General features: G+C 52.0%; 1 protein-coding gene across 1 annotated transcript in view; it reads left to right on the forward strand.

The window, feature by feature from the left end:
- LOC105486723 (glycogen phosphorylase B) overlaps positions 1-23,770 on the forward strand; it is a 59,807-nt gene that overhangs the window by 22,793 nt on the left and 13,244 nt on the right. The window contains exons 3-14 of the mRNA XM_011749755.3: positions 7,774-7,852; positions 10,024-10,127; positions 13,163-13,294; positions 15,172-15,283; positions 15,769-15,851; positions 16,858-17,001; positions 17,592-17,684; positions 18,828-18,974; positions 19,516-19,679; positions 20,584-20,698; positions 21,727-21,828; positions 22,774-22,921. Coding sequence (XP_011748057.1) covers positions 7,774-7,852; positions 10,024-10,127; positions 13,163-13,294; positions 15,172-15,283; positions 15,769-15,851; positions 16,858-17,001; positions 17,592-17,684; positions 18,828-18,974; positions 19,516-19,679; positions 20,584-20,698; positions 21,727-21,828; positions 22,774-22,921 — 1,423 coding nt within the window. The remainder of the gene's footprint in view (positions 1-7,773; positions 7,853-10,023; positions 10,128-13,162; positions 13,295-15,171; positions 15,284-15,768; positions 15,852-16,857; positions 17,002-17,591; positions 17,685-18,827; positions 18,975-19,515; positions 19,680-20,583; positions 20,699-21,726; positions 21,829-22,773; positions 22,922-23,770) is intronic.

Genomic DNA, 23,770 nt, shown 5'->3' on the forward strand with positions numbered 1-23,770 from the left:
CACATGCAGGTTATTTAAGCCAACCTGAAGCAGCATGGTATTCACTTGTAAATATTTCAGTAGGTGGCCGTGCACGGTGGCTCACACCTGTAATCCTAGCACTTTGGGAGGCCGAGGTGGGCGGATTGCCTGAGCTCAGGAGTTCAAGACCAGCCTGGGCAACAATGGTGAAACCCTGTCTCTACTAAAATACAAAAAAAAAAAAAAAAAAATTAGCCGGGTGTGGTGGCATGCGCCTGTAGTGCCAGCTACTCAGGAGGCTGAGGTAGGTGAATTGCTTGAACCCAGGAGGTGGAGGTTTCAGTGAGCCAAGATTGCGCCACTGCACTCCAGGCTGGGTAACAGAGCGAGACTCTGTCTCAAAAAAAAAAAAAAAAAAAGTGTGTGTGTGTGTGTGTGTGTGTGTGTGTGTGTGTGTATATATATATATTTCAGTAGGTGTCTCAAAAAGATAAGGAACTCCTAAAAATAGTTATATCATTATTCCTAAAATACTGACAGTAATTCTTTTTTTTCTGAGATGGAGTCTTGCTCTGTCACCCAGGCTGGAGTACAATGGCGCAATCTTGGCTGACTGCAACCTCTGCCTCCCGGGTTCAAATGATTCCCCTGCCTCAGCCTCCTGAGTCGCTGGAATTATAAGCACATGCCACCACTCCCAGCTAATGTTTGGATTTTTAGTAAAGACTGGGTTTAACATGTTGATCAGGCTGGTCTTGAACTCCTGACCTCGTGATCTACCCACCTCAGCCTCCCAAGTCAGTAATTCTTTAATGTCAACTTCTCAGGCAGGGTATAAGTTTTTCTGATCATGATACAACTTTTTAACAGCATGTTCAGAAACTAAATTGCATTTGTTTTTTTAAACTTTTCTTTTTCTTTTTTTTTTTTTTGGAGACGGAGTCTCACTCTGTCACCTGGGCTGGAGTGCAGTGACACTTAGCTCACTGCAACCTCTGCCTCCCGGGTTCAAGCAATTCTCCTGCCTCATCCTCCCTAGGAACTGGGATTACAGGTGTGTGCCACCTCGCCTGGCTAATTTTTGTAATTTTAGTAGAGACAGGGTTTTACCATGTTTGTCAGGCTGGTCTCAAACTCCTGATCTCAACTGATCCATCTGCCTCGGCCTCCCAAAGTGCTGGGATTACAGATGTGTGCCACCTTGCCTGGCCACATCTTTCTTAATCTATAGATATCTCCTCTTTTTTATTTTCTTCCCTGCAATTAGTTTGTTGGAACTGGGTTTGTCCTGTAGAGTTTTCACAGAATTTACATTTGACAGACTGGGTCCCCATCTGGTGTTTAACCGACCACTGTGTCCCAAGGATGTCTGCTCTCACAACTTCTTTTTATTTTTTTGAGACAGAGTCTCGCTCTGTTGCCCAGGCTGGAGTGCAGTGGCTTGATCTCGGCTCACTGCAAACTCCGCCTCCCGGTTTCAAGTGATTTCTGGCTAGTTTCTGCATTTTTAGTAGAGACGGGGTTTCACCGTGTTGACCAGGCTGGTCTCAGACTCCTGACCTTAAGTAATCTGCCCACCTTGGCCTCCCAAAGTGCTAGGATTACAGGCGCGGAGCCACCACACCCGACCTGGTCTCACAACTCTTACTCAACATTGTACTCAGAGTCTTGGCCAGGGTATTTGGCAAGGAAATGAAATAAGAAGCATCCAGATTGGAAAGGCAGAAGTAAAACTAACTCTATTTGCAGATTACATGATCTAGAAAACCCTAAGGAATTGAGTAAAGACCATTAGAACTAATAAATGAGATCAGCAAGGTTGCGGGATATAGGATCAATCTACAAAAATCAACTGTATTTCTATACATCTGCAATCCAAATGGAACATTTCATTAATTCAGTCCAGATGGAATAAATCCAAAATGAAATTAAGAAAATAGTTTCATACCATTTACAATAGCATCAAAAAGAATAAAATGCTTAGGTGTAAATTTAACCAAAAAAATGCAAAACCTATACCCTGAAAACAAAGACATTGAGGAAGAGCTAAATATGGAAAGGGATCTCATGTTAACGTCTTGGAAGACTCAATGTTGTTAAGATAGCAGCACTCCCCAAATTGATCTACAGATATAGTGAAGTCTCCATCTAAGTTCCATTTGGCTTCTTTGCAGAGATTGACAAGCTGATTCTAAAACCTTGCTAGAAATGCAAGGGAAGTCTGGGTGTCGCGGTGGGCAGCTGGCGTCCCTGCACTTTGGGAGGCTGAGGCAGGTGAATCGCTTGAGCCCTGGAGGACAGGGCTTGCAGTGAGAGGTTGCAGTGAGCCAAGATTGCACCGCTGCACTCCAGCCTAGGTGACAGAGCAAGACAGACCCTGCCTTAAAAAAAAAAAAAAAAAAAGGCCAGGATGGTGGCTCACACTTGTAATCCCAGCACTTTAGGAGGCCAAGGTGGGCAGATCACCTGAGCTCAGGAGTTCAACACCAGCCTGACCAACATGGAGAAACCTCATCTCTACTAAAAATATCAAATTAGCCGGGCGTAGTGGTACATGCCTGTAATCCCAGCTACTTGGGAGGCTGAGGCGGGAGAATTGCTTGAGGCAAACGTTGTGAGCTGAGATCACACCATTGCACTCCAGCTTGGGCAAAAAGAGTGAAACTCCATCTCAAACAAAAAAGAAAGAAAAAAGAAAAAGCAAGGGACCAGGAATAATCAAAATAACCTTGAAAAAGAAAAGAATTGGAAGACTCACACTTCATAATTTCAAAATTTACTGCAAAACAGCAGTCATCAAGACTGTGTGTTAGAAGCATAAGGACAGAACAATGGAATTAGAATTAAGAGTCCCAGAAATAGGCTGGGCATGGTGGCTCACACCTGTAATCCCAGCACTTTGGGAGGCCAAGGTGGGTGGATTGCATGAGCTCAAGAGTTTGTGACCAGGCTGGGCAGCATGGTGAAACCCTGTCTCTACAAGAAAATTTAAAGAAAAAAATTAGTCAGGTGTGGTGGTGCTCACCTGTGGTCCCAGCTACTCTGGAGGCTGAGGAGGAGGATTGCTTTAGCCCAGGAGGTCGAGGCTGCAGTGAGCTGGGATCGTGCCACTGCACTCCAGCCTGGGTGATAGAACGAGACCCTGTCTCCAAAAAAAAAAAAAAAAAAAAAACAAAGTCCAGAAATAAGTCTCATATGTATGGTCTGTTGTTTTTCTGCCAATTAAAAAAATTGTGGTAAAATATACATAACATAAAATTTGCCATTGTAACCTTTTTTAACTGTACAGTTCAATTGCATTAAGTACCTTTACCTTGTTCTTTATCCATCACCACCATCCATCTCTAGAACTTTTTCATCTTTCCTAACTGAAACTCTATACCCATTAAAAAATAACTCCTCCTTTCCTCTTTGCCTAGCCCCTGAAAACCACTGTTCTGCTTTTTGTCTCTATGAATTTGGCTACTCTAGGTACTCATTTAAGTGGAATCATACGTTATTTGTCCTTTTGTGACTGGCTTATCTCACTCAAGCAAAATGTCCTGAAGGTTCATCCATGTTGTAGCATGTGCCAGTACTTCATTCCTTGTAAAGGCTGAATAAATTTTTATTATGTGTATATACCATATTTTGTTTATCCATTCATCTCTCAGTGGACATTGGGGAGCTTCTACCTTTGGCTATTGTGAATAATGCTGCTGTGAACATAGTTGTACAAATATCTCTTTAAGATCCTGCTTTCAGTGCTTCTGATTATATACCTAGAAATGGAATTAATGGATCATATGGCAGTTCCATTTTTAATTTTTTTTGGAACTACCAAAATGTTTTCCACAGCAGTAGCACCATTTTACATTCCTACCAAAAGTAGGCCAGAGTTCCAGTTTCTGTACATCCTCACCAATGCTTCTTTTGAATTGAAAATAGAAATGACTACTATTTTTTGATAGTAGTCATTCTAAATGGGTGTAAAATGGTGTCTTATAGTTTTTATTTGCATGTTCCTGATAACTAATAATGCTGAGCATCTTTTCATGTGCTTGTTGGCCATTTGTATATCTTGTTTGAAGAAAAGCCTGTTCAAGTCGTTTACTCATTTTGAATCAGGTTGTTTGTTTTTTTGTTGTCGAATTTTAAGAATTCTCTATTTGTCCTAGATATTAATAGCTTATCAGATACGTGATTTGTGAGTATTTTCTCCCATTCTATGGCTTGTCTTTTTACTGTGTTGATAGTACATATTATATTACTCTCTATATAAAGATGAGGTTTCACCTTGTTGGTCAGGCTGTTCTCAAACTCCTAACCTGAAGTGATCCACTTGCCTTGGCCTCCCAAAGTGCTGGGATTACAGGTGTGTGACACTGCGCCCGGTCGATAGTATCTTTTGATTCACAAAAGTTTTTAATTTTTATGAAGTCTAGTTTGTTTATTTTTTCCTTTGTTGCCTGTAAGATTGGTGTCATATAGATCAATAGATTTTTTTGAAAGGAAATAGGTACCAAAACAATTCAATGGAGAAAGATGTCTTTTCAACAAACGGTATTGGGATATTTGGATATCTACATGCAAATAAATGAAATTGAACCGCTACCTCACACTACATACAAAAATTAGCTCAAAATCGATCAAAGACCTAAATGGTAAGAGCTAAAAGAATACAACTTTTAGAAAAATATATAGAGATCAATCTTCGTGACCTTGGATTAGAATGATTTCTTAGATATGACACCAAAAACCCAAGCAACGAAAGAAAAAATAGATACATTGGACTTCATCAAAATGAAAAACTTTTGTGCGTTAAATAAAGACAACCTACAAAATGAGGGAAAACATTTGTAAATCCTAAATCTGATAAGAGTCTAGTATCCAGAATATATGTTAAGAACTCTGACAGCCACAAAAAGACAACCCAATTGAAAAATGGGCAAAAAGACTTGGATGTTTCTCCAAAGATGATATCCACGTACACAAAAAAGATGCTTAATGTGATTAGCTATGAGGGAAATGCAAATCAAAACCACAATGAGATGCCGCTTCATACCCACGAGAATGGCTATAATCATAAACACAGAAAACAAGTGTTGGTGAGGGTATATAGCCATTGGTGTGATTGTCAAATCTTGCAGTCACTTTGGAAAATAGTCTGGCAGTTACTCAAAAAGTTAAGCATGGAATTCTCATGTAGCCTAGCATTTCCATACCAAGGTATAGGCCTGAAAGAAATGAAAACATATGTCTACATGAAAAATCGTATATGAATTTCACAGCAGTATTGTTCATAACAGCCAAAAGTGGAAACATCCAAATGTTTATCAGTTGATATATAGGTAAGCAAAATATGGGCTAGCCATACAGTGGAATAGTACACAGCAGTACAAAGACGGGAAGGGCTGACATATGGCACAACATGGATGAAGCTTGAATACATGCTCATTGGAAGAAGCCATGAAATAACCAAAATAGGTAGATCCATAGAGATGGAGAGTAGATCAGTGATTGGCAGAGGTGGGGGAAATAGGTTATGACTGCTGATGGGCACGGGACTGCTTTTTGATATGATGGTTTGGAATTAGTGGTGATGGTTGCACAATTTTGTGAACATACACTTTTAAAAGGTGAATTTTATGGTTAATGAATTATATCTCAATAAAGAGATAAAGGTTACTGGGTGTACTGCAGTGCACTTTTTCTGTCTTCAGTTCAGAAGCTCACTTCAGCAGTTTTGGACTTTCTGTTAGCTACTTTTTGTGTCGTTGTTGAGACAGGGTCTTACTCTGTCACCCAGGCTGGAGTACAATGATATGATCACGGCTCACTGTAGCCTCAACCTCCCGGGCTCAAGTCATCCGCCTCAGCCTCCTGAGTAGCCAGGACTGTAGGCATGCGCCATCACACCCAGCTAATTTATTTTTTATTTTTTATTTTTTTATTTTTTTATTTTTTTTTGAGACGGAGTCTCGCTCAGGCTGGAGTGCAGTGGCCGGATCTCAGCTCACTGCAAGCTCCACCTCCCGGGTTTACACCATTCTCCTGCCTCAGCCTCCCAAGTAGCTGGGACTACAGGTGCCTGCCACCTCGCCCGGCTAGTTTTTTGTATTTTTTAGTAGAGACGGGGTTTCACTGTGTTAGCCAGGATGGTCTTGATCTCCTGACCTCGTGATCCGCCCATCTTGGCCTCCCAAAGTGCTGGGATTACAGGCTTGAGCCACCGCGCCCGGCCTATTTTTTATTTTATTTTATTATTATTTTTTGAGACGGAGTCTCGCTCTGCCGCCCAGGCTGGAGTGCAGTGGCCGGATCTCAGCTCACTGCAAGCTCCGCCTCCTGGGTTTACGCCATTCTCCTGCCTCAGCCTCCCGAGTAGCTGGGACTACAGCCGCCCACCACGTCGCCTATTTTTTATTTTTAGTAGAGACATCTCATTATGTTGCCCAGGCTGGTCTTGAACTTCTGAGATCAAATGATCCTCCCACCTCGGCCTCCTAAAATGTTGGGATGACAGACTTGAGCCACCGCACCCAGACTTTTTACATCTTTCTCGAATGCTCACAAAATCAAGGTGACATTTGCCCTCCTAGGTGGGATGAGTGTGCTGTAGGCACTCAATTGAAAAACATGAAGGAACTAAACATCTTTCCCTATGTTGACTTGTAGCCTGTCTTTAGAAAAATATATAGAGATTTTTTAAAAAGTTTAATGGATTTTTTGAATTTAATAGATTTTTTTTATGAATGAGAGGTTTTAAGATCGGTTTAGACCATAAACTTAGAGGTTTTCTGGTTGGTTATGTTGTAGTTAAACTTATTTCTTAACTTTGAGCAAGCAATGCATTATTGAGTAAATCCTAGCACCCCCCTCCCTATATCCAACATATTGTTGGTGGAATGTACCCTTTGAAATTGCTTTAGGAATTAAGTTCAAGTCACAGTATTTTGAAATTTTACCCTGAATCAAATTACTGTATGTGTCAATACCATTCATTTGACTTAGTGTATGCTAAATCATTTGTAACTTTGCTGTTGTTATTTAAAATACTACCACTCTTCTCAGTGGATATTTTTTTGGTTTCAAAAATGTACTTTTTTTAAATTAAACTTTGTTGTTTATGTTAACATGTATTGGGTTTACTATTTTTAAATGAACTCATATGTATGCTTTAAAAAGGTCTGCATTTTAATTTGTCATTTGATAAATATCAATATATGTAATTCAAATAAACAAAAGCTGTTTGGATTCTTCTGAGACCAAAAAGTTTAAAGACTACCAATCCAGATAATGTGAGCAATTTGTCAAGTTCGCGCACTAAATCCAGATTAATGGAATATTTATCCAGATGCCATAATGAGAGTACTGAGTTCGGCTTCTGGAATGGCGTTAAGTGTCAATCGTGATTTTATTGCTTTTTCTCTAATTTTTAGCATGACATATCTATTTCACAACATTGTTTGAATACAATTGGAATCACCACAGGAAAAGTGCTTTTAGGGTTCAGTTTAAAAATATGTCATGTAAATATCTCAACCTATGTGAAATTAGAGAATGACAGAACCATTGGTTTTGTTTTTAGGATACATGTTATAATTTGTTTACTATTAATAGGTTAACTACCTGGCAATAAATGTTTTTGAAATATTTGTAAACTTTCATTTCCATGCATTAACATCAAATTTTAACATTGGATTTTCAAGTCTAACAGAACCCAGACTCTAATTTTTAGCATAAGCTCATAAGACTTACGTATCTTTCAGCCTGTCATTCAAGGGAAAATATTGAGTAACATTAAAATGCTGCCTCTGTTTTTGTTTGCAGTTGGGGTTGGACTTGGAGGAACTCGAGGAGATAGAAGAAGATGCTGGCCTTGGGAATGGAGGCCTGGGGAGGCTGGCAGGTAAGCTGCCCCATCCAGGAGGAGCTCTCTTGGACCTGTTGGCTTGGTTGGTGGCCATGTAGTGAGGCCAGGGTCAGGTAAATTGGCTTCAGGGTAAATTGGCTTTGAGCGGATGGGCCAGTGTGTTCTTCAGATTGAAATCTTTGCCACTATTCTGGGGAAAAGGGGAAAATACATGTTTTCTTTCACACAAGGGGCATGTCATCATTATCATGAAGACCAGTCCTGCCAGCATGGAGTAAGCTGGTGCTGGGAGGGGCTCCCGATATGCTGACCACTTTCCAGGGCACAAGAGCCAGTGATTGGCAGACAGCCCAAAGGATGGAAAGATGATTTATGGGCGTGGCCCTGCTTGCAGCAGGCAGTTTCAACTCTGATACAGTCAGCAGATTGCCTTGAAATAAGAAGGCAGGGCACTGAGCTTTGAAGGTTTTCAGCCCTCTCCACGCCCCGGCCTTTGCAACATGTGATGGGTCACCGCCATCTTCCTGCTACGTCCCTTCTCATCAAATGCAAAACTGGGCTTCCTATACTCAAGGGAAGCTCCAGCCTCCTTTGTCCCCATCTACTGACAACCCCAGGGGCGGCCTTTCACCCCACGTCTCACCTCCAAGCTGGAGACTGTGGACTGCTCCCTCCCCAGCCCTGAGACCTGCTTCCATTTGGGGTGTTCCGGGTCCTTGGGCTTTCCCAGTCACCTTGCCTGCCCCTTGCTCCTCCCTCCATCCTTCTCCATGGCCAGATATGAGTAGAGCCTTTGCCTTCTGCCCACAGGGCCCCGTACCCACAGACCCAGGCAGCACTGAGCCCGCCATGGCTTCATGTGCTTCCCTCCTGCAGGCAAGTCCCCAGAACAAGAGTCCGTGACGCTCCCTCATCCCTCTCCCTCAGCAGAGGGCCTCACAGGCATCTGTGTGTTCCATGGATTGGACATTTTATTTTAGTTACTAGTGTTCCATGTCGGTGTTTTTTTGATTTTTTAATCCTGAATTTTTTATTTATTTATTTTTTTTGAGACAGAGTCTTGCTCTGTCGCCCAGGCTGGAGGGCAGTGGCGTGATCTCAGCTCACTGCAAGCTCTGCCTCCCGGGTTCACACCATTTTCCTGCCTCAGCCTCCCGAGTAGCTGGGACTATAGGTGCACGCCACCACGCCTGGCTAATTTTTTTGTATTTTTAGTAGATACGGGGTTTCACCGCATTAGCCAGGATGGCCTTGATCTCCTGACATCGTGATCTGCCCGCTTCGGCCTCCCAAAGTGCTGGGATTACAGGCGTGAGCCGCCGCGCCCAGCTGGTCCTGAAGCGTTAATAAGGCTGCATTTCACTCTCGCCCAGGCTGGAGTGCTGTGGCACAGTCTTGGCTCACTGCAGCCTCAACCTCTCTGGCTCAAGCAATTCCCCCACACCAGCCTCCCGAGTAGCTGGGACCACAGGCATGCGTCACCATGCACGGCTAATTGTTTGTATTTTTTATAGAGACAGGGTCTCACTATGTTGCCCAGACTGGTCTCAAACTCCTGGACTCAAGCGATCGTCCCACCTAAGCCTCCCAGAGTGCTGGGATCACAGGTGTGAGCCACCACACCTAGCCTCTAAATCTTTATTCAAAACATTGTTTTGTTTTTCTTCCAAGAAGTTTTGATTGGAACAAGGGCTGGGTTTAATGACACGTGCTGTAGCGCCTTGGGGCCCCTGGTACTGCGGTGTTTGCACAGGTGGACGTTGATTTGCACGTGGCCAGCTGCCACTGCTGTGCCGGCTTCACTGAGGAGTAGGGTGAGGCTTGGTGTGTTGATGTGTCCCTGCTGTCAGAACAGCTTGGGTTTCAGTGGAATGTGCAGGGGATTGGCGAGGCCTCAGCCTGAACTGGGGTGTCCAAGAGTGGGGCAGTTGGGAGGCTTCGTGTTTAGAGAGGTTCCCGGCCTGGCGGAGTTCTCCGGGATTCTTCATCTCCCCATCCTCCCGTGCCCTTTGAGTAACCACGTTGATGTCTTCTGTGTGTGGCCCCAGGATCTCATGGGGAGGGTGAGGGTTCCAGTTTTCCTCTCAGTGAAGCCTGAAGTCAGTGTGATCCCCTCTGAATCTCTGCCTTGCGTCCCGTGGGCTGCCTCCCCATGGGACCTTGGTGCCGTGCCTTCGATTCTGACTGATCTGTGATTGATTTCTCAGCGTGTTTCCTTGACTCAATGGCCACCTTGGGCCTGGCAGCGTACGGCTATGGAATCCGCTATGAATTTGGGATTTTTAACCAGAAGATTGTCAATGGCTGGCAGGTGGGTGAGATTTCATTTCTTCACTGGTTTCCAGCTCTTGTTCACACAATAAAATGGTAACACTTGCAGTTAGTCTTTTTATACTTCCCGCACCCCCGCCGGGGAACTGCAGGCCGGCCAGGGCAACGTGGAGCAATTCAGGGCAGCTCCCTTGCTCTGGCTCCTTGGCCCACATGGCCTGGGAGAGCCTGGGCCCTGTGTGAGCTTTTTGCCAGCTGCCTCTGCCTGGTGATGGGGAAGTTGGGGCATGCAGGACACAGAAGCCTGGCTGAGCCTTACAGCAGCTCCCAGTTAGGGCCAATAGCAGCCAGGCAGTAAGGGTCACTCTGGTGACCCTCTGCACCAAAATGCAGAGTGCAGGGTGGTGCTTTTGGGGTCAGCCTCAGTGGGATGTTGGCCCTAAGTAGTTAGAAGAGCAGTTGTAGCTTTTGCTCTCACCTTCTGCCTTCACTCCCTGACCCCAGTGAGGGGACAGTGCCTTTGGGGTTAGAGACTGGACTCTGCGTAGTACAGTGGCCCTTGGAAGGAGTGAGCCTCGATCTTGAAGCCTCACATTACAGCTAAGTGAGGTGGTTGAGACCGAGGCAGGGAGGAGGGCGTGGCCTTAAAATGCAGCCTCCTCCTCCCTGGGGAGCAGCTCCCTTCCCATATGCCTCAGAATGGAAGTCACCACTATTCCATTCAGTTGGAGAATGGTTTATTTAATATCGTCTGGGGCCTGCAAGTCACAAATAAAGCTAGTCTGGGGTTAGAATCAAAAGATTTGTAGCATCAGAGTGTGCAGCCCCAATGAATGTGTGTTTGATGGTGGTAGAGATGTCCTTGGGGCAGGGGTGGGAAGTGGGTTGGGCCGCATGGCGGGTGCAGCCTCCAGAGCTCGTCCATGGCATCTGTAGGACTCATGCCTCTCACCATAGAGAAATTAACCCAAAACGTAAACACGCAAGGAGCTGCTGTCCATGACACGCACAGCGATGTGTTCAGAGGGAATGTGGACTCCTGTCTGCAGCTTGCTTTAAATGCACCCCAAAATCAACGGATTGGCAGATGGAGAAACAACAGACTATTTACAGCACCTAGGTGTGGGTGCATGACGTTTCTGCATGTTTGAAAACGCTCGCAATAAAATGTTGGTAAAGAAAAGTAATGGCTAAAGGTAAACCTAAAACGGACTCGGATCCATTGCTTGATTTGTGGAGATGCCCTCTGCAACCTTAGAAAGGCACCTTTCTCCACTGTCTCAGGACAGCTCTGCCCCAGCCCTCCACGTGCTGCCTGAGCGCCAGGGCAGTCCAGTCCATGCACATGCTGATGCTCTGGCCCCCAGCAGTCCCCATGTCACGTGTGGGTTTATAAGGCAGAGGCTCAGAGGCTCCCCTTCGCCTAGTTGGTGTTAGGGTTTAGGGTATTGGTGGTGGTTTTGGTTTTAGCACGGAGACATTTTTCCTTCTGGTGGTCCTCGTTCCTGTAACTCTTGCCACCTTGTATGATAGTTCAGGATGATCAGTAAGTGAAGCTCACCCCTCCTCCCATCCCCTTTTCATGGGAACTGGTCATATTCAGTGGGTTTTTAGTTGGCTTTAGCTGTGGAAGAAATAAATACAGGCAGAGTTGGCCAGCAGCGTGTGGCCAGAGGGGCCGCAGGCCAGCCTGCTTGGCACCCTGGCTGAGGGGGCAGGGAGGCCCTGGAAGGGAGACTCAGGCCGCCTTTGTATGTAGGAAGCTATTGCTTCTGCCGACGACTCCTGGAGCAACTCTGCAGGAGATGGTCAGGCCCTGGTGTTGGGGAATCTCACAGCGGACAAGGAGATGCCACCAGAAAGGTCTTGCTGGGAGTACCATGGGGAGGTGCCTCCCGAACAGCACAGCCCAGACAGTCTTGCTCGTGACTCTTTATGTCTGTGTAGGAACCATTAAGAGGAAATCCCTCAGTGTAGCATACTAGAGCTGCTTGTTCGTTCTCAAGAGAAGAGGCTTGATCTCACTTCAGTGTTAGGAATTTAGATTTCAGAACCCACCCTTGCTGCTGTACCAGACAGAGTTACTGTGTCACCTGGTGGTAAAGCAGCCCCTAGTGCTTCTGCACAAGGGTGGCTCGAGTCTGCAGGGCCGCTTTTAGTGTGGGAATTGGTTTTGTGTATTCACTGGTCTCGGGTGCCACTGGGCACAGATTTTGGGAATAAGCCCTCCCGGAACAGCTTGTGTTCCTGGCTGCATCCAGGGCACCCTCACTGCCAGCTGCCAGCTTGGCCCAGCACTTGTGGATTTGCAGCGTCACTTTCTTTCTTTTTAAAATTTAATTTAATCATTTTTTTTAGAGTTAGGGTCCTGCCCTGTCGCCCAGGCTGAAGTGCAGTGGTACAGTCATAGCTCACTGCATCTTCGACCTTGTGGGCTCAAGCGATCCTTCCACCTTGGCTTCCCAGAGTGCTGGGAACTGTCGGCGTGAGCCTCCGCCTGGCCAGTGTGTCTCCGTCAAAGCAATGTCTTCTAGTGATTGTTCTGTAACAGCTTTATTGAAATAGAGTCGATTTCAGTATATTCAGAGTTAGGTAACCATCACCACTGTCTATCTTGAGAACATTTTCATCACCCCAGAAAGAAGGCCTGCACCAATTTGCCGTCATACCCAGCCCCTGACAGCCTCTCGCCTGCTTCTCTGTGCAGGTGCCCATTCTGAACATTTCCTGTAAATAGCCGCATGCGACGCGTGGTGTTTTTGTCTGGCCTCTGTCACTGAGTGTAGGTTTTTCAAGCTCCATCCGGGTCGGAGCATGTGTCAGTCAGTGGTTCTTAGTGTCTTTCTTTGGGGTGCATGTTTCTGAATTTTGAGTTTGTTACTTTAGCGTCCACCGTGTTCATTTTACCCACGTGGGCTTGGCCAGAAGTGGGAATCCCGACGTGGTAAGTGGCTGTAGGTAAGTTTAAGTGCCAGGTGCTGTGTGATCTTGGACACACGGTCTGCTGGGTCCAGGACAGGGCGGCGGCCTGGGACATCTGCGCTGAGGGTGCCCTCACAGCTCTCCTCGTTCCAGGTAGAGGAGGCCGATGACTGGCTGCGCTACGGCAACCCCTGGGAGAAAGCGCGGCCCGAGTATATGCTTCCTGTGCACTTCTACGGGCGCGTGGAGCACACCCCCGACGGCGTGAAGTGGCTGGACACACAGGTACCTGGGCTGAAATGTCCACGGCAAGGCTGGGACCGGGTGAGGGGGCTGCTGCAGCTCATTCCTAGTCATCTCGACTTCTGTCTTGGGGGACTTGCTGCCTCCCTGGAGGACTTAAGGTAAAAGCCGGGGGAGGTTTATTCTCCTCATCTCCCCAGTCTCTTACGCTTTGATGGGAGCTTCCCAAACAGTGGAGGCGCCGAGCACGGCGCGAGACTCTGCGGGGAAGCCCTGCTGGGCAGGAGCTGTGTGTTGGGGCTGGGCAGGGTCCACTCACAGCCAGATGCTCACGAGAACCCTGCTGCTTAAGAGCAGGCAGGAGGGTGTTCTGATGGGATGGGGGCATGGACCGCCGCGTGGGTGAAAACAGCTCCCACTATCTGTGGAGCATGCGACAAGCTCGCTTGGCCTCCTGGTGCCATACGTGGCCTGTGGCTCTCAAAGCGTCAGCTGTCAGAGCCCCTGGAGTATGTGTGAGGTCTGGGCAACATCTGGGGATGGGGCCAGGCCCTCCTGCCCAGCAGGGTGCTGATGGGGGACCAGGGCAAGAGCCTAGAGTACTCAGCAGCGAGGGGTGCCAGGCACGCAGAGGCCATGTGAGGGAGCACCCAGTCCAGGCTCAGGGCAGCTGGGAGCCGGGGTGACTGGGGCAGGGCAGGGGCCGGCAGGAGAGGCTGCAGGATAACGTTGGGGCATCAGTGAGATTTGGCCACCTGTGATGGAGAAGGAGGGGTGATAACAGGAGAGCCTGGAGGCTGGGTGGTCACTGGTGTGCAGAGGGAGTTGTCCTAACTTTGTAGGACACAGTTTTAAATCAAATACATGGGCTTAGAGTGGCTGGGGCCATGCCGTGGAGGCTGAAAATGCCATGAAAAGTTGTATTTAACTTGCAAAAGCAGGGCAGGGGACCGGCACTGTAGATGTGTTCGTGGATGAGTGTGTCAGTGTGAGTGGGGATGCTGGAGAACCGGGACATTGCAGGCAGGCTGTGAAGATGGGCTGAGCCCCGAGGGCTGGCCAGGATGGAAGGGGCCGGAATGCCTTGCCGGGGACTTGTCGCTCACTTGGATGTCGCCTTGTGGGGCAGGGGCAAGGGTTGACAGGAGAGAGGAAGGGAAAGGGATCCTGGGGTTTTGGTCTTGGTGGCCCCGGTGCGCCCCCTGTGTGGCTGGCTGAGCTGACTGGCGGTGCCACAGGCACGTGTGTGCCGGGATGAACCCAAGCATCCCTGAGTGCGCCTGCCGGGAAGCTGGGACCACACGCCAGCCTCAGCTTTGTGAGCCTCCTCCTGCCCTTGGTGGGAGTGGAGCTGATGTCTCTGGATGCAAGGGAACCTGGGGGCTTGTCAAGGAGAGGGGGAGCCAGGCTGGGGTGGAGGGAGCGCGGCTGGGCTTGTGCTAGGGGGAAGGCAGCTGCAGGAGCAACCTTCCTGCAGGTGGAGCTGAGAGAGGTCATCTCCAGGGCGAGCCTCTGTGTATTGGAGTTCCTAGAGCAGAGTTGAGTGAGGAGGGGAGGCGTGGAGGGCAGAGGGTAAGGAGGGAGGTGGGGGTTGGTGCTGCGGCACCTCAGGAAGTCGGGATGGGGATGATTCTTCGTTCGAAACCATTCCTGAGGAAGTAGTGAGAAGACAGGTCTGGTCTGGGGAGGGTGGTGGGGCGGGTGGTCCTCTCAGCATGACAAGGTGGCACCACAGGGGCGGGCGCGGACAGGGACTGTGGTGCTGAGCATGGGCTGGGTGGATGTGTTTGGGCAGAAGGGGGAGACCGTGGGGGGCCAGCAGGGCGCCAGGTGCCCAGGAAGAGGCTGGGGCGGGGAGAGGCTCAGGGGCCGGTGGGGGCCCTCGCCACTCCGTCCTGAGCAACCTGTTTTGTGGCCAGGTGGTGCTGGCCATGCCCTATGACACCCCGGTGCCCGGCTACAAGAACAATACCGTCAACACCATGCGGCTGTGGTCCGCCAAGGCTCCCAACGACTTCAAGCTGCAGGACTGTACGTTCCGTGGTTCCCGGCGCCCCTGTGTCCATGTGGGTGGCTGGTCCCGGACACCCTCGCCCACAGCCTTTACCACGCCCTGCGGCTCCCTGTCCTGGAGGCTGCACGGCCCTCCTCTAGGGTGAACCTGCATCCTGGTGAAAACGAGGCTGGTGCAGCTTACCTGTGTGTGGGACCTGCCTGGGAAGGGCCTACAGGCAGAGCGACCGAGACACCTGGGCCCTGGGCACCCAGGGTCTGCTTGTGCAGATCATGTGCCCCTGGGGAGGCGTGAGGGGGATGGAGTTGTATGCGGTGCGTAGGGGAACTGCAGGAGGGATCACGTGTACCTCCAGGGGTGGGGGTGAGGTGAAGTAATGCAGCGGCTAGGGGAGTCCTGTGCTCGAGCGAGTTTCATTGGCCTTTGCAAGTAGGCCCCTGAGCGGTTGCGGTGCTGGTGCCAGGAGGCACGTGTGTGCTGACCCCACTCCGTTTCTTCTTAGTCAACGTGGGAGACTACATCGAGGCGGTCCTGGACCGGAACTTGGCCGAGAACATCTCCAGGGTCCTGTATCCAAACGATAACGTGAGTAGCTGGCCTGCTCAGACTGCGTCGCTTTCCGGCTTAGTGAGGTGGGCTGACTGGCTGGGCTCCCCGGTGGGGCCTCTTGTTGGCCTTGGCAAGCAGCCACCTGGTGGCCCTCCCGCCTCAGGTGCACACACAATGCCCTTGGGGAGGAGAGGGGGGCACTGTCCTCCATAAAGCCCAAGCGGGTCCTCGCGTGCCTCTTGGCAGCTCTGGGGTGGTCTCTCTGAGGACACTCTCTGCCACCTTCCCCTCTTATCCATTCCCCTCATAAACACACAGCCAGCCGCTCCTTGGGGCCAGCTGGAGCCTGTCAGCCCTCCAGCCTGTCTGCTGTTCTAGCCCACAGTGCCAGTTCCCCAAGTAGGTGATCTGTCTCTCCGGGGAACGGTAGCGCCTACCTGGCATTGATGCCTGGGGACATTCGAAAGGTACTTGGCACGTGCCCTTCCCATGCTAGGTGATGGTGTCGCAGCCATGTTCCCCACTGCCACCTACATTTAGTGCCCAGTGGCTTTCTTTTTGTTGTTGTTGCCTGACAAGTCCTTAGAATATGCCCTAGTGGGCAATAAAAAGTTAGCTTTTTATTTTATGAAAGTAACCCGTGCACACAAGAGCAAAGGCCTGGGTGCCGGCAGGCTCATCAAAGAGTGTACTCTCCTGTCCCCATGAGACTGTTGGCAGACCCCAAGCCCCAGGTGCAGAATGTTCCAGAAGGCCTGTGCTTGGACAGTGCAGCTCCTGAGTAGCGCTGGCACTGTACTTCTCCTGACAGATGGACACTGTGTCCCGGGGTCTGTCCCAAGGCAGGGTGACCCTCCTTAGTGACCTGAGGGCACACAGGCAGGCCCCAGTGTCAGGCAGCTGGGCTCCTCTCGGCCTTCTGCCTGCGCCCTTGAGCCAGGTCGCTGACCTGGGCTTCCTGGGGGAGGAGAATGGCCCTGGGACTGGGTCATGGGGCCTGCGCCCCTAGCCTGCACCCTCCAGCTTGCTCTGCTGTGTGCAGTTCTTCGAGGGGAAGGAGCTGCGGCTGAAGCAGGAGTACTTCGTGGTGGCCGCCACGCTCCAGGACATCATCCGCCGCTTCAAGTCGTCCAAGTTCGGCTGCCGGGACCCTGTGAGAACGTGTTTCGAGACATTCCCAGACAAGGTGTGTGGTGGCCCTGGGAGGGATCTCAGTGCCAGGGGCTGGGCGCCTTCAGGCTCTTGAGGTTGCTTTCTCGTGTCTGTCCCAAAAGGAGCTAGAGTGGGATGGCACATGCCCCTTGTCTTGGGGTGTCGTCATCCTGGGCCAGGATCCCACCTGGGCCCTCCCTTGCAGAACAAGGGCCACCAGCCTTGTTAGGAGTCAAGTCAGCAAGGGACATGGTGAAAGGCTCCTGTGCAAAGTCAGATGTGCTTGGCGGAGCTAAGTGCAGTTATTTCAAACAAAGCCCTCATAGCTCCAGTGAGAGAGCCCCCAGCCCCGGTGGCCACGGCTCCTCCCCTCCGGCTGCAGCACACACTGGCAGCAGAGCACACTGCTGTGGGGCACTCACCAGCAGGCATGTCGGACACAGCACACACCTGCCACAGTGTGAGCCCGGCTGTCCTCCCTGCTCCCTTCCCAGAACCCCTCCCTGTTCTCCAGGCTCCTCAGGGCTGGGCTGGCTCCTTCACTCGGGGAGCTTCATATGCCAACAACCGTGGGTGCCCACAAGGGATGAGATGACTGAATGGCACCCCTTGTGCGACCTGCAGGTGGCCATCCAGCTGAATGACACCCACCCTGCCCTTTCCATCCCCGAGCTCATGCGGATCCTGGTGGACGTGGAGAAGGTGGACTGGGACAAGGTGCGCGTGGAGGAGAAGGGCGGCACCTCCCCAGAGCCTGCAGCCCATGCAGACCAGGGCTACGAGGAGCTGAGCTGGGGGGCCTCTCCCCTGGCCTAGGGAGAGCTGTGTGGTCATCATGCCTGGGAGAGATGCGAGCTGTGGGAGGGGTCTGGTTCCAGGAGACAGAGGTTCTGTGGGCCAGGGTGCGGGGAGCCAGAGTGTGGGGGACAGGGTGCGGGGGACAGGGCACGGGGGAGAGGATAAGGATAGGGCTCTGACACTTCTCAGGGTTTCCCGTTGGTGCATTCTCATCTTGAAGTTTGGTGACGGCTCCCCAAAGCATTGTTTAGAGCTCTGTGCTCTGTTCATGGCACCTGCTCTCACGACTCAGCATATTTTGGACTTTAATACGTTTGTGTGGTGAGATTTTCTTAATCTAACCGTTATCCAGTCGACATGTAGAACCATGAAACTGGACAGTGTGGTGACTCACACCCATAATCCTAGTGCTTTGGGAAGCTGAGGCAGGAGGGTCACTCGAGGCCAGAAGTTAGAGCCTGGGCAATACAGCAAGACCCCACCTCTAAAAACAAAAGATAGCCAGGTGTGGCAGCACACACCCAGAAAAACAAACAAGAAACCATAGAACAAATTTTTTTAACTCCGTTTTGTAGAAACCCAAGCCCCTCTCTGGCCTTGGTGTGTGTGCACTCCAGGTGAGGCTGTGCCTGTTGCGGGTACCCCAGTTCTGGCCAGCACGGGGCAGGTCCATGTAGTAACCAGTGTCCTCCCCACTGTGGGTGTCCGGCTACTGTAGTGGAAATAAATAGAAAACTGCTCAGCAGTGCGTCCATTTACCAGTGATGGGAGAGTGTGAAGGTGACCCCAGGTAGCAGGCGAGTGTATCTTACTTGTGTGTGTGTCACGCACTGGACCATAACGTCACGCTTCGATGGGTTGCATCAGCAGAGTGAGGGCTCTGGGCTGCGTGTCAGGCTTTCAGAGGGCTCCAGATCCACCCTGGAGAGCAGAGGAGAGGGTGGCCCTTCCTGGGGTACCCAGCATCTGCCTGGGATCCTGGATGCTCACCCCACCTAGGCAGCTGGCCAGAGAGCTGCTTGTTTCTAAACAAACACATGGGAACATTCTCGAATGGCCTAGGCCTGGGAAATCACGAAGAAGACCTGTGCATACACCAACCACACCGTGCTGCCTGAGGCCTTGGAGCGCTGGCCCGTGTCCATGTTTGAGAAGCTGCTGCCGCGGCACCTGGAAATCATCTATGCCATCAACCAGCGGCACCTGGACGTGAGTGTGGGCCCAGGTGGCCGTGTGGGGTGGCGGTTACACCCATGCCAACGGCCCCCCACCTGGCCTAGGCGAGGAGGTGCTTTACTCCTTGAACGAGGCACCCTCCATTTAGCAGAAGATGCTTGGGGCTGGGGGCTGTCCCTTGGCAGAGCTGTTGGCTGATCCCCACACCTGAGCCACAGCTGTCCCAGGTTCCTCTTTGTAAATTAAATTGCATGTTCTCTCCCTCAGACCCATCTTCCTCAGACACAGTAGCCCTGTGGGTCCCTGGGCTGGGCTGGGCCCTTTCCTGGGCTGGGGAGTGGAGTGAGCGAGAGCCTCCTCCTGGAGCTGGCCCCGGGCCCTCGTGAGATGCCTCTGAAGTGGCTGCTGGCGCTGGGAGCACTTGAGTGAGGTCCGGCTGTCGCAGCCCCAGGACTTCCCTGGAGGCAGCAGAGCTTCCTGTGGGTGGTCATGGACTGTCCCCTGGTCATGGGGAGTGCTGGGTCTCCGTGGGGCCTCCCGTGCCCACCTACCTGCCTCTGTGTTTTGGCACCAGCACGTGGCCGCGCTATTTCCCGGAGATGTGGACCGCCTGCGCAGGATGTCTGTGATCGAGGAGGGGGACTGCAAGCGGATCAACATGGCCCACCTGTGTGTGATTGGGTCCCACGCTGTCAACGGTGTGGCGAGGATCCACTCGGAGATTGTGAAACAGTCGGTGTGAGTGGGGCGCTTGCCCGAGGGAGGCCAGCTGTGTCTGACACCCAGGCCTGCACCTAGGACCAGCCACCGAACACATGGACCCAGCTGTACGGCACACACCCATGCCACTAGGCCCCTGCCTCGATGGCAATGACAGAGCTGCCCAGAACACCCTGTCAGGGTCACGCCTTGTGCATTCACCGACCAGCACATGGGGCCTCTGGCCCTGTGGGCAATGGGGAGACGGCTTTGTCTCCTGTTGCTCTCCCGCGCCCCTGCCTTCCTGGGGGTCCAGTCGGAGGCTCTGCACCACTGGTCCTCCTGCTGCTGGCGGGGCTTAGACAGGGCTTGAAGGAGGGATTCTTAGGTCAGATCTCGTTCTTGCCCCTCTTAGGTGGGGCGTGATCTAGGAATCACTCCCACTCTTTCACCTAGCATGTGCTGGGCGTCTACTGTGCGTGCTGGGCCAGCAAAACCGGGCAGGAGCGGGGGCTTCTGTGCCCGGGGCTGGGCTGCAGGCTCTGTGCATGGCACCCACAGCAAGCTTCTGTGTTGGGCCCCTCCCCAGTAGCGATAAGGAAACCGACCACAGCTTCTCAAGCCCTACAGTCCTGCGGTCTCGGCTGTCATGACTTGGACACCTGTTTCCGCATGGACCGCTCCGGAAAATGGCCAGGCTCTGATGCCTGCGAGGGTGTAGTTGGGCAAACCACACAGCCAGCCACAGAGGCCCTGGGGCGCAGGCGCTGCCTTTGTATGGCTCCCAGAGCCTGCAGCGGCCGCGGTCACTGTTCTCAGAAAACAGAACAGAAACACTGAGCTTGAGGGATCCTGGGACCTCCTTAAAAGGGCCTTAAGGTCTCTTGCTCACCTGGTTCAAGGCACAGCATTTGTGACAGTTCCCTGTTCTCTGTGTTTGCAGCTTTAAGGATTTTTATGAACTGGAGCCAGAGAAGTTCCAGAATAAGACCAACGGTATCACCCCCCGCCGGTGGCTGCTGCTGTGCAACCCGGGGCTGGCCGATACCATCGTGGAGGTGAGCGCCAGGCCCTGCCTGTGCCTTTGGGTATGCCTGGGCTGAGAACCACTGGCCGTGTCATCAGCCCCTGCTGAGTGGTTGCTGAGTAGGCAGGAGTCTGTCCCTCACGTGTTGACCTGTAGGCTTCCAGACATGAGAGCTGAGCCCCTGAACATGGGCGCTGAGCTGGGCAGTCACCCAGTGGGGCCTGGCGGGTCCTGTGTGCGAGTTCAGAAGCTGAGCTTTAGAGAGGGCTGGGGTGTGGCTCAGAGCAGCCACGGGGCCATTGCAAAAGAGGCAAGAGGCAGCGGACTGCCAGGAGAGTCTGCCAGGCTGGGCGCCTATTTCCTGTTTGTATGTTGGCTCCTATGCAGGCTCCTGAGGGAAACGAGCGCTGAGGTGTCAGGCCCTGTGCTACAGGCCAGGACCAGCGGCTGGGAGGGTGGGACCACTCACCTGGGGCTATGGTCAGGGAAGGCTTCCCAGGAAAGCTGAGGTCTGAAGAGGGAATGAAGAGGGAGGGATCAGTGCTCTGGGGCAAACGGGTCCAATGTCCTATGCTGGGGGACGGGCCCCTGGGACCTGGAAGGCAGCGTGGCTCCCGTGCAGTCTGAGGCGGGCCTGGGCAGAGTGAGGAGAGGTGGCCGAGTGTTTGCGGGCAGCACCTGGGTCAGGTGCTGGCTTTGAGGGGGCTGCCTGCTGCATTGTGGAGGCAGGGAAGGTGCTGGTGGAGGGCAGCCGGAGGATGGCTTTGGGGTTTGGGTGGTGATGGGATGTTCAACATCAGAACCCTAGGAACGGTGGCTGAGGGAGGCTTGTGTGTTTGTTGTGGGCATTTGAATTGGTGGGACTGGGCCACATTGCAGAGCCCTCTCAGAAGATCAGAAGAGGTGGGAGGGGCTGCCGGGGTGACCCTGTAGCCTGAGAGGTGAGATGCATGGAGAGGCTGGACGAGCAGATCCCAGGGGAAAGCAGGGGCATGGGCGACAACGGGAGGAGGGCAAGTGGCTAGGGCCCACAGTGAGCGGAACCTTTACATTCTCCAGAAAATTGGGGAGGAGTTTCTGACTGACCTGAGCCAGCTGAAGAAGCTGCTGCCACTGGTCAATGACGAGGCATTCATCAGGGACGTGGCCAAGGTCAAACAGGTAGGCATGGCCCTGGCCCTGGCCCGAGCCCCGGCCCCAGCCCTCCCACAGCCAGGCAGGTATGCCCTGGCCCCAGCCCTCCTACAACCAGGCAGGTCCGCCCTGGCCCCAACCCTCCTACAGCCAGGCAGGTACGCCCTGGCCCCAGCCCTCCCACAGCCAGGCAGGTACGCCCCAGCCCCAAGCCCTCCTGCAAGCCCAACACAGGTCCTGGGGTACCCACTGGGGCTTTAGTGGGGACTCGGAACAGGACTGAGGGTGAGGCTGTTAGGGTCCCCTGAGGTCTCTCTGCCCCACTCAGCCTTTCAGATGACAGATGAGGGCCCCGAGGAGGACAGGTCACGTGGCAGATAGCTGAGTACAGACCCCAGGCCAGCCCTGCCTGTTCCTCAACCCTCCACCACGGGTCAGTTCTGTATGGAAGCCTCTAGAAGCCAATTCCAGCGTGATGCCCTCTTTGCCCCTGGAGAGCTGTGCAGGTACACGAACTGTCTGCACCGGCAGCAGCCCCTCGGCTAGTCCGGGGCCAGTGACGGCAGCCTTTAAACCTCAGCAGGCTGGAGGCCATTCTACACAGCCCGTCGAGCTTGGCCTCCTCCTAGAGGCCAGAACTAGTTCTTGTAGTCCTTTCAGCTGTCCCGCTCCCACGCTGGTCCCCTGCCTGCACGCCTGGCTCTGCAGTGTATTCTACTTGGCTCCAGGCGTGCTCCGGGGCCGGCTCCTCACTTATCCCCTATTCCTGGTACAGACCCACCTTCAGCATCGCTCTCTCCCCTTGTCCCATGAGAAGACCCCTGGTGCCATCTCTGCCCCTGAGCTCCATCCTGTATACCCCTGCCCTTTCCCTCCGGCGCTCCTCCCAGGGCACTCGAAGCAGGAAGCCACAGGGTCAGTGGGTGGAGTCCTGGTGAAGTCTCCAGCCATCCTTCCCCCTCACTCTCCCAGGAAAACAAGCTTAAGTTCTCAGCCTTCCTGGAGAAGGAGTACAAGGTAAAGATCAACCCCTCCTCCATGTTCGATGTGCACGTGAAGAGGATCCACGAGTACAAGCGGCAACTGCTCAACTGCCTGCACGTCATCACCCTGTACAACCGTGAGTGCCGGCATCACCTGCATGATGGCACTGCGGGGCCCAAGGCTTACCCTTGCCCGCCAGCTGTGCGCAGACCCTGGGCCTTTGTCATGGTGGGGGCTGTGCGTGTGTAGGCGTGGGCATGTGTGATGTGGCACATTTATTTTAAGCAAAAGCCACGTTTTTCTGTGTGCCCCATGCCAGGCCTCACGTGAGCAGGTGAACAGTTAAACACCCGAAAGGCCTAGGCTGGAGTGCAGTGGCACCATCACGGCTCACTGCAGCCTCGACCTCCCAGGGCCCAGGAAATCCTCCCACCTCAGTCTCCCAAGTGGCTGGGACTACAGGCGCACGCCACTGTGCCCTTGTGTTTTTTGTAGAGACAGGGTTTCACTGTGTTGCCAAGGCTGGTCTCGAACTCCTGGCTTCAAGTGATCTACCCACTTCTGCCTCCCAAAGGGCTGGGGTTATAGGCATGAGCCACTGTACCGGGCCTTCAGTTTTTATTTTAAATTTAGTTATTATCTCTGTGAGACTAATCTTATTTAGAAATATTATGCTTATTAGAGGCATTTAAAGCATACTTATAAAAATTAAGATAGTAGGCCGGGCGCGGTGGCTCAAGCCTGTAATCCCAGCACTTTGGGAGGCCGAGACGGGCGGATCACGAGGTCGGGAGATCGAGACCATCCTGGCTAACACGGTGAAACCCCGTCTCTACTAAAAAAATACAAAAAACTAGCCGGGCGAGGTGGCGGGCGCCTGTAGTCCCAGCTACTCGGGAGGCTGAGGCAGGAGAATGGCGTGAACCCGGGAGGCGGAGCTTGCAGTGAGCTGAGATCCGGCCACTGCACTCCAGCCTGGGCGACA

Source organism: Macaca nemestrina, chromosome 15 (assembly GCF_043159975.1).
Source record: "Macaca nemestrina isolate mMacNem1 chromosome 15, mMacNem.hap1, whole genome shotgun sequence".
Lineage (NCBI taxonomy): Eukaryota > Metazoa > Chordata > Mammalia > Primates > Cercopithecidae > Macaca > Macaca nemestrina.